This window comes from Pollicipes pollicipes, unplaced genomic scaffold (assembly GCF_011947565.3).
Source record: "Pollicipes pollicipes isolate AB1234 unplaced genomic scaffold, Ppol_2.1 Scaffold_6686;HRSCAF=7923_pilon_pilon_pilon, whole genome shotgun sequence".
NCBI classification, from domain to species: domain Eukaryota; kingdom Metazoa; phylum Arthropoda; class Thecostraca; order Pollicipedomorpha; family Pollicipedidae; genus Pollicipes; species Pollicipes pollicipes.
Genome location: NW_023596921.1, coordinates 32,473,542 through 32,484,340, shown reverse-complemented (window position 1 = coordinate 32,484,340; position 10,799 = coordinate 32,473,542). Strand labels below are relative to the sequence as shown.

The following is a 10,799-nucleotide window of genomic DNA, read 5'->3' as shown; positions in this document are numbered from 1 at the left end:
CTCTCTCTCTCTTCTCTCTCTCTCTCTCTCTCTCTCTCTCTCTCTCTCTCTCTTCTCTCTCTCTCTATCTTCTCTCTCTTCTCTCTTTCTCTCTTCTCTATCTCTCTCTCTCTCTCTCTCTCTCTCTCTCTCTCTATCTCTCTCTCTCCTCTCCTCTCTCTCTCTCTCTCTCTATCTCTCATCTTCTATCTCGCTCTCGCTATCTCTCTCTCTCTCTTCGCTCTCTTCTCTCTCTCTCTCTCTATCGTCTCTCTCTCTCTCTATATCTACTATACTATCTCTATCTCTCTCTCTCTCTCTCTCCTCTCTCTCTCGTCTCTCTCTCATCTCTCTCTCTCTTATCTCTCTCTCTCCTCTCTCCTCTCTCTATCTCTCTCTTCTTCGTGAATCCACTAGATGACCGTCCTCCAGAGGTGAACAAGAAGTGGCAGGACGGAAGGAAGTGGCAATATGGCTTATTAAGCACATAGCCACAGCGTGAAAAGTACCTAACTGTCTGCAAGCCTAAAACAAGGCTTGTATGTGGCTATATGCACATGCCATGAAATGTCTGCTTATCTGAAAAATCAAGTACAGTGACTGCTGGTGACGAAGCAGAAGACCATCAGATATGGGACGGGCAAATTAATTAAGACGTGCCTTCGGTCATAGGCGGAGGAACGGGGATTCCGTGAGTGCTACGGCAGCCTGTTGCCGATAAGTTGGTTGGCTGAGCTTTGAAACAGTGCATCATGATGAACCATGTGATACTCACGCTCCCAGAGCCAAAGTGCACTCCGAAAACAGCCACTGTGGTAAAAGCCATGGGGGAAAAACCAAAGCCATAGTATAACGTGTCGTTGAATTTGTGGTATGATGGTTTCTAAACGATGGTAAGATGGTTTTGTCTAAACAGTGTTTCAAACTTTTGCAGCATCTATTGCACATATATTTTGAGCTTGATGTTTTTGAAACATTACAGAACACACACCTTGTAAAAGGCAAGGCAGATGAAATGTATGAAATGCATACTGGTGCGCGGGGTATTAAATGGGATTTCTCGCAGGGCCGGCTATTTCAGTTGCAAATTCTGGGCTACTCAGACGGATTTCGAGAAAACCGGCATCAGTGATCAAATCGTACGCATCTGATGCAACACTACGTAATAGGTACAAAAAGGTGGGATGCTCAATTTAATACCAAGCTGAACCCTATACCACATTTTTAGCAAAACAATCATGATAATACTGTATGCCTGTGCCCTCGCTCTCGGGATCAGAGCACGAACAATCCATGCCAACTCCGTGTAAACTTATAAAGTTCTGCCTGTGGCTGAGCTCGTTGCATATGGAGGATTACGTGCAGGAAGTGTATTGGTCGAGTGTTAGAGCATCGGCCGCCCCCATGGGGAGCCCGGGTTCGAGTTTAATTTTTCCGAAATTCGAATCCCGGTTGCGCCATGGTCCCTGGCCGCTAATATGACCAATGCAGTCGCTGGCGCCCCATAAGAAGAGCCTGATTATGTGCATCACGTTGCTTTCTTTTTTACTGAAGAGGACTCCCTCCACATGGTTTTACTCCAAATGCAAGCATTCCAACTCGCCCCCGACAAGTCTCAACTGCACCAGTCACCTCAGACCCGCGACCTTGGCCATGGCAATCTGCTGCTTTGCAGTCAACTGGATGTGCAAGGAGGTCCTTGGAAGTATACCTGAGTCTCCAAAACAATGCCTCATCGTTTATGTAAAAGCTGCAGCTCACTTCAGTATCCTGTGTGCGTGCTGTGAGGATCTTCAGCATTATGACGCATGTGAATACTCGCCACCCCAAATCCCAGCACTATTTTGCAACAAAAACGAGCTTCACTAGCGTTTTTTTTTTTGTACTGTACGTCATTACACGTCACACACGCATTTACGATGGCGCTGCCCAAACGGGTGAGTTGCGTAAATATAAACCCATTTAAAGGGAATATTTGACAGCTAAAAGTACTTAAGCCAGTATCGGTTATGACGAAATATACTCCATTATAAGTATTGGTATTGGTATAGCTCCTTTGTAACTATTGATGTAAGCACACCAGGTCCGAAAGGCTGGACGGCAATATTCTTCTTGACTTTGAATGCCACATGGCCAATGGGGTGGCAAGATTAGAATGGCGTTGCTTTGGCGCCATACATGCCTGAATGACCTTGAGGTGGACCGCACAAAATGGTCTACACATCTTCGGGTGTGTGTAGCTCAGAACCTGGAGGGCTATACGCATCAGCAAGGGCAGGGCTATGATCAGCATCGAATCATCTTCAAAATGGGTATTTCAGGTCGGAGTCTCATGCAAATGTAAAGTACTTCCTTTAAAAAGCATGACTCAATGCGGGTGGGTTGGCGGCAGAAGCGATCGGAAAAGTTACGGGGTGCAATTTGAAGTACTTATGATAGTTTGCGGCGGCTGCAAACCTCTTCACATGATGCAATGTAAGTTGGTCACTGGTCAACATCACTTGACCGGCAACGTAAACCGGCCATTGGCCAACGTCACTTGGTGTTTCCGCATGCTTACCGGACGGTGTATTACTAAGTGCTGCCGACAGGCCCATCGCGCGATGGCTAGACTTTGGCGGACCCGTACAAGATACTCGTGATTGCGCCCAAGGAGGACAGCAAAGTGCATTCTACGTCAACCTTGCACGGCTATCAACTGACACTCTGGCACATGTCTCCGATCAGGGCATCCAATTTATTCGGTTAGCGTCATGAAACTGCATCATTCAATGCTGGGGAGGGGGGGGGGGGGTGTCGGCGTCAGCGACGGTCTGCAAAGTTACGAAGATCAATTCAAAAACGGATTTTCGCGTACATGCCGTACAACCTTGCACACGCGATGCCGATGTGACAGCACTGTTGCCCGCTTATGCAAATCGGTCATCTGCCGGCATTATCTCGTCATATGACACCCTTATGAAGCAGTATTAAATGAGGCTATCCGCACGGTTGCTTGGTAGCCAGGATACGTCGGCACGGCAAAAATAATTGGAATTGCGCACGGAAAGTGCAACCGTGTGCATTTGATAGAACCGTTGTATTTCTATCAGCTGGCGCTACATCACACTTATCCACGCAATGCAGCCATTTTGTTCGCTCGCCCCGCTGACGGCGCGTTTCTCGATGCTGGATGACTATTCCGTGCTTTTGCGGTGGCCACATCATGGCTGCGTGGTTGTTCTGCAGTTACACGACTGTTCTGCGGCTGTGCTGAGGTTAGAGACGACCCTTCGATGTCTGTGCTGGGCTCGGACGTATATGATTTGCTGCCGTGCAAAGATGCGCAAACGCGTTTCGGTACTTGTTACATCACGTATACTGACGTTGATTTGTCTGGGTTATCACCACTTTGTCTGACTGTTATGCCTTTTTGCATAGAACAGACACCCGTTTCTCGACATGTCCTGTCAAAGATACTTACCGTCTTTTACAGTGTGGTTATTTGACACTTGTCCTGCTATGCTGTTTCCTGCATGGAAGCCGTTTTGTCAAGGCATATCCTGTTGAGAATGTATCGTTCAGCACTTAAATTGCATATATTCACACGTGCACACGTGCATATATTCAAAACACCACAGTTTGGAGCAGTCAACAACCAAAACCAACAGATTCGCGTGACATCCTGCGGTTACAGCATGTTTTGTGCAGACGCAGGTATAGTTCCCAAACCGGAATAGCGAATATGAAAACGGGTAACTGGTAGTGATACCAGCTCGGTCAAGTTGCGCACCGCAATACACACCTGAGTCCGAGTGCGAGCCGTGGCTAGTACCAGAGATATTGTGGTCTGCAGATGCCAAGTCGCATAACTCATGCGCACCGGTCCCTGTTCTAGAGTCACGCACACCCTTTGACACCTGCTACACGGTTCGCGCACGCACGTATCGCTGCAGTCTAGGTGCTGGACCGATGCTGATGGGAAAATGCAAAAGGAAATTCCCTTGTTGCATGAAAAGTGCACAGCTTGTGCGTAAGCCCCACGAGGTACAATGTAGTGCAAGACGAGTACAAATTTCAGGAGAGTCTGTGAAAGCCACACATACTATACCACATTAAACTCTTGACACTCGTTGACGTAACATGACGCACAAAAACAAGCCTCTCAGTTTTATTCCACCAGTACGTTGTGCGCGGAATGACTGCCAGCACACGTGCCTTTCGCCTGACTCCACACGTCCTGACCTGACCTGGATGGCCCGGCCAGGTCAGACCGACCGACTGACCAATTAGGTCGGCTCGATCGGTCACAGACAGGAGGTGCGAGTCTGGAGCAGATGGTTTAACAGAGCAAACGCCAAAATGCCAGCCGTACACGCATGCCGTCTTGTCAGCATGCGCATGCCGTCCTGTCAGCCCGCGCATGCCTGCCACTGTTAATAATCAGCATGGAGAGCTACGCCAACAGAACTTGGTGTCGGGGTGCTTCTATCGGGGTTGGGCCGGGTCACGTGACCCCGCCGGCGAGCTGCCGGTCGTGATCGGTGAAGCGGCGGCTGGGTCGACCTCCGCCGGCAGCGGCTGGTGGCCCGGGATGGGCGTCGCCTTCGAGGTGGGGCTGTTGCGGTCGCCTGCATGGCTCTGCTTCTCCTGCCGAGACGACGTCAGGGACGGTCATGATATCGAACCGAGAGGGGCGTGAGATCGGACCAAGAGAGGTGTGAGATCGGACCGAGAGGGGCGTGAGATCGGACCGAGGGAGCCGTGAGATCTGACCAAGAGAGACGTGAGATCGGACCAAGAGGGGCGTAAGATCGCACCGAGAGGGGCGCGAGATCGGACCAAGAGGGGCGCAAGATCGGACCGAAACGGTCCCAGAAACGAGCAGGAAATCTCGCCGAGCGTGGCGTGGGATCGCACCGAGACGGTGTCAGACAGGATCGTGAGATCAGATTGAAATGGTGAACAGTAGTTGCGAAAGGATGCCGCGTCTTTCAGGGATCCGGTTAGGCTTCTGCTCATACCTGACTGCATTGCAAACAGGTTGAACGACTGTCAATAGCGTGCTGCTTGGTGTTTTAGATATCTCCCGCATACAAATGAAAATATGCTATGCAGTAAGCAAGCAGGTGTAAATGCAAAACGCATGCGACGGGTGTAATTATAACGCACATTTGAGCGTTATCGCCGTCATGGCAGAAGACACAGCTGCGAGCAATCACTTCGGCCACTGTGTGGTCCTGAATTATGCACTACGTTCATCAGTCATATCTCCTCAAATAATTAACAATGCCCCAAGCGCAAGCAGGGTTAGACCTTTGAGATTAAAGTGTTCACGGGTCACACAGTCTACTGACCTTGATGACGGGACTCGGATGGCCGCCTTCCGGGTCCTGGCGCATGGCACCGTACGGCGGCGGCCCGGTGGTGCCCAGGGGCAGCTTGATGGCGTGCTCGTCCGACAGGCAGCTGTAGAGCACCTCCCTCAGGCGCGCCAGAAGCCACAGGCCACCGTGCGCCAGGAACACGAGGAAGACGCTAAGGCTGACGAAGCCGCTGGTGGTGGCCGTGTTGCTCCAGTCGATGCCGTCGATCACGGACGAGCCGCTGGCCGTTGTGCCGCCGGCCATGACGTAGATGGCGTTGAAGACGATGTAGATGACGTGCAGGAAGAGCGAGTAGAAGACGTGCAGCATGTGCTTGGGCTGGTTGTGCACCAGATGGTCCAGCAGGACGTACAACAGGCTGGTGAAGTAGCGGGCGGCACGGAAGGCGCCGCTGCTGTCGTCCTCTGAACCCGGCACGGCAGGGATAAGGTGTCGGCATCGGTCGGCCATTCACAGATAGAGATCGGTGCGATGGGCTCTCTAACCGCTATTTGAGGATCTTGCCCTGCTGGCCATGGTCTCTTAATACGATCTCCAGCCGGCCCTTTGGGCCTTCAAATCAGGTATTTAATCGTCGGTCCCGAAAAGCCCGAAGGGTCTTATGCACCCCTGCCTGCGCCACCGGTAAGAGGATGAGTTGGGATGGATTTGTATAGGTATGGACAGGACGATTACGAAATATCTGGTAGATATTTTACCAAATGCTACCAGAAACAATGTCGCTGCTTGTGTTTCTCTCAGCTGCAATGGGCTTTGTTTGCACTAATTGTGCGTTATAAATGCAAAATAAAAATAAGTGTGTAAATGGTTTTGAAACTCGTCCATAATTTAGAATCTAAGCGCTTTGGAAACGCAATTGAGTGGTTAACAGGCGGGTGCAGCTAATAAGCAATAGGCTGCGATGCGTATCGGTGCAGTTCTCTGGGTGGCGGGCTGGTTGGGTAAAGAAAATATTAGCCGTGAGGACGTGCAGTGGCGATTGTAGAAGGCCGGCAGTCAGGAGTCGCTGGCCGACTGGCCAACTCGACTCCACTGTAGACTTAACGCGCTGCTGTGAGAGCTGGTAACTAAGCTTGGTTTGATGTGAATGATATCGGTAGGTCAGCGCCGTCGTAGCAACGATATTGTACCCTTGGGTGGAAAACTACAAGGAAGAAAAATCTCTTTTTTCACATCTGGTGTACCAAGCAGTGCCCGTCTCAAAGGCTGAGTCTCAGCTCATGGGATATGCTGCGATATCACTTACCGATGAAGGCGACGTTAACGGTGACGACGGCGAACACGCCACTGACGTTGGTGAAGAACCACTGAATACCATACAAGAACCGGAGCAGTGGGTTAAAGCTGATCTCCTGCAGAACGTATGCTCCCGGGACCGCGGTTCTTCCTGCAACATGCGGGCAGGAGAAGGATTTCAAACGATGAAATATTGCGACTGAGTTGCTCACCGAACGTCGCTGATTGAGCTCTGTAAAGTTCTCAAATGACATAGGGTTCCGCCTGCCACCAGGAAGTCATGTATGTTATATCCACTTCTATAACAGGTTAATGTATCTCCGCATGCATGACGAAGAGATAACGCATTGCAGTGCTTAAGAGTGCCATACATTTGTCATCTTTGAACGTTGTTCACGCAGATACGCATAAGCTTGGTCAGTTTTGTTTCGGTAATCGCATCACGCTTACCACCCTGGGATGGTTAATAAGACCTATTAAAGGAAAATAAAAACACAATGAAACTCAGAGGTTTTGCACGTCCTCAACGGCTTTTCACGTTTTTCCACCAAAAACATTTTTTCTAATTTTGTTTTTCCAAAGGCCTTTTCCAAGGAATCCTGGATGCTTTTGCAAATATATTCTTAAAGTGAAAGTATGCTCAAATTTTCATCTCTCATGGACCACAACCCGGCACGAGTCTTAGAGAGCTTCTTCTTATAGGTTGGCCTTGTGACCAGAAGTGCTCGGATGCACAGGAAATACGGGCGGCCAGGGACAGCCGGGATGAAAAACCCAAGCGTAAACAACACTGACGTCACACCGCCACATGACAAACAAATGAGAAGCCTACCGCGGAATACACATGACAACGCGCATATGCAAATAAACGACCACTGCTAACTCCACAAAACTCAGGGCAAACGCATATTTTGCAGCAGTGCAAGCTACCCAAACCTGAATTTATCCAAAAAATTCGATGGAAGATACGTATTTCAATGTGGGAACATGGAAAAAGGAGAAGAATGGAAAAGGGAAACACATCGTGGGGCCTGGCCGCTCGGCCGAGCGTTCAGCATTCTCATAAGACGGTCTTGACGCATGACTGCAGGGCGAGACCGTGCCCATCTCCCGGCTTTCACAGCGGATGTGCATGGTCAAAAAGTGCGTATGCCAGCTTAAAATCGCTTTTTGGTGGGCGCCAAATTGCCCCAGCAGACGGCCGGTCACCGGGTCACCGCAGGGGCGTAGGAGTTGGGCTAAGCCTCCCAGTCCACACAGGCGCCAATTTCGACAGAATCCCATCACCGGAACGGGACGTTACCGAACGCCGCAGTGGCATAACGGATCTGCCTGCTGGTCAACCCAGACCGAGGCGGCCCCCGCTGGTCTTGTGTCATAGCCGTGCTACTCTGGGTCCGCTATTCTGGAGCGGTGGTCGATCAGCCCCCGGTGGTGGCCGTGGGACCCCTGTGCGCTGACCTGGTGGACGTTTCCGCAGCTTCCACAGCTGGTAGTGGCAGGTGTGTGCAGCTTGCAGCACCACGTCAATCATCACGAACAGCTTGCTCCAGTTGGTGATGTGGATCAGCCAGCGGGAGCGCTGCCGATGCGGGCTCAGGTGTTACGATACGGGCAGCTGGGGCACTCACCGGGTGCAGATTCCTCATCTGCCCGTGGAGCTAAGTCATTGCTTAATTTTCAGCTTGCTCAGAAACAGCATATGCGACAACTCATGGCCATTTAGGAACAGTATAATTCACCAGCCACGGGAAAATTTCCGGACATGACGAACATGATCAGCAAGTACTGACCCAGACCCGGCCGATAACCCCCGAACGGGAAGGCATACCGCAGCACCTGACAAGTGATACCACATACAGCCAGCATTACCTGACCCAGAGCCGGCCAATAATCCCCAACGGGAAGGCATACCGCAGCACCTGACAAGTGATACCACATACAGCCGGCAGTACCTGACCAGGAACGGCATATGTCGCCATGTCGATGACAGTCCAGACGAAGAAGAAGCAGGCGACTGCCAAGCGATAGCAGAGATATCCCGTGCTCTTCCGACCAGGGTATTGCCACTGGAAATAAATCGCCTCGATGTCGTTGGCACGCTGCTGTGTCGCTGCGCTGATCACCGCACGCCATTCATTAAAGTTGTGGTTATGGGTATTAATCAGGCGCAGTCGTAAGCAGTCACGATCCTTGAGCCAAGACATCAGAAGCGCATTTCAAGACGGCAACAGCTACCGGTATGTAAGAAAAGTCCAGCCGAGGATAACCCAAGCTGCTCGTACTGCGCGTCCACAAATGTTTGACGGCCTGGTTGGCAGACGCTATCACCATCACTATATATGGCCAGACGCTATCACTGTCTGGCCAGTTCGCAAAGGGCAAGTCTGCTGCTTACCCGAGTGGTGACGAAACGCCATGGCTCCTTGTGCCAAAGGCTAAGGTCGTGGCACGTCAGTGAACACCTGCACATGCTGGTCTTACATCAGGGCTGGTCTCGATGAGCAGAGCTGGAGCTTTTCAGCCCCCTACAGAGGCTCGTCAGGGTGGTTATGAGCACACAAGGAGGCACGGGATTAGGCACGTATGACTAATGATGCACATTCTAACGGTTTGCACTTCTTTGAATAGGAACCATGGATGGGATTGACTCAGGAAATAAACCCCGAATGCCACCGGCAAAGTTATGTCCATTAACACTTACCAGATATATAAATACATATGTTAGTCGAGATCTAATATACGTTTGGACTATGTCCTTTCCAGCTACTTTGACATGATTTTCAAGGTTTTTGATGTCCTGCCCTGGAACTCAGTTTGCGCTATTTGTGTATTAGTTGACATTTCTGTGTCTTCCCGCAAGGAAGTCAATACGCATACATTTTTTTGCAAACAAATGTGCAAAAGACATAACTCAGACATGCGCGCGATCTTACCTGCCTTGTGTCGACGGACGGTGTTGCTACTGTGCTGCCCTGGCCACCGCACACCGTGTGCGGGACAAGTTGACGGTCGCCCTCGGCGCAGTGCACAGGTGTCGGCTGCGGCCGTCACAGCGCGAGAGAGGCTGCAGCTGTGCAGACCACCTCCGGACGACGGCCAATATCGATCGGTCCCGAGACCGCGGCCCGCTCCGCGCCCGTGACGCGACACCGCGGCCCGCTTCTCGCCCGTGACGTGACACCGAGGCCCGCTTCTCGCCCGTGAAGAGACGCCGCGGCCTGCTCCTTGCCCGTGACGTGACACCGCGGCCCGCTTCTCGCCCGTGACGTGACACCGCGGCCCGCTTCTTGCCGGTGAAGGGACACCGCGGCTTGCTCCTCGCCCGTGACGTGACACCGCGGCCCGCTTCTCGCCGGTGAAGTGGCTCCTCGCCCGTGACGGGACACCGAGGCCCGCACCTCGCCCGTGGCGTGACACCGCGACCTGCTCCTTGCCCATGACATGACACTGAGGCCTGCTCCTCGCCCGTGACGTGACACCGCGGCCTGGTCCTCGCCCGTGACGTGACACCGCGGCCTGGTCCTCGCCCGTGGCGCGACACCCGACACCGTCTATCGAGAGGCTGGTGCAGCAGGTCGTTCAGCTGAGCCGTGGCCCGCAGTAATCGGCAGTTATCCGCGGTATCCGGGCAATGCATTTATGTACTACAGTCTTCCACATATGAGGGAATCCCTGTCAGGCATATGCTGGAAGTACTGTATTATATTGCACAAATCGGCACATGCAAACGCAACACTAGCTATTAAATATATCAAGGATTTGACGCTTTTCATAACGTGAACGGATTAGCGGGCCCATGCGTCGGGGCCCCCGGATAACTAAGAGATTGACGTCGTGTTGTTATGTTGTTCAGTGACAACACTGCACTAGACAAGGCCAAGCATTGCCTACCCCCTAAAATGGTCGACTTTCCGTTTACATATGGAAATGCTAATGAAACCATTCAAGTTCAAGTTCTTTATCGGCGAATCATTCTAACAAGAAGATAGTTGTTCTTAATGTCGGTTTTGGGGACACTCTGGGGTGTGTAAGAGAATGATAACAGTAAAAGTGTAATATCAAAAAATGACTACACCATGACCACGCTTGTGCATTTGGAATTATTCCGTCCTTCACGCGCACGTCGCCAAAAACGTGGTCACTTATCGTCAAAGCATGTTACAAGACGGCCCGCACACCGTCCAGTCCGGCGCGGAGCTCCTTGCGGGCGCGGGA

The 10,799-nt window shown here is 51.5% G+C and overlaps 1 protein-coding gene across 1 annotated transcript; it reads right to left on the bottom strand.

The window, feature by feature from the left end:
* Positions 1-3,538: 3,538 nt before the first annotated feature.
* LOC119107723 (uncharacterized) lies at positions 3,539-9,606 on the bottom strand. Its single transcript, XM_037231266.1, has 7 exons — positions 9,518-9,606; positions 8,980-9,109; positions 8,537-8,650; positions 8,043-8,163; positions 6,592-6,732; positions 5,316-5,749; positions 3,539-4,608 (listed from the first exon to the last, which is right to left on the bottom strand). The coding sequence occupies exons 2-7, from the start codon at positions 9,052-9,054 to the stop codon at positions 4,447-4,449; spliced, it is 1,047 nt and encodes a 348-aa protein (XP_037087161.1). The 5' UTR covers positions 9,055-9,109; positions 9,518-9,606; the 3' UTR covers positions 3,539-4,446.
* Between the last annotated feature and the right edge of the window lie 1,193 nt (positions 9,607-10,799).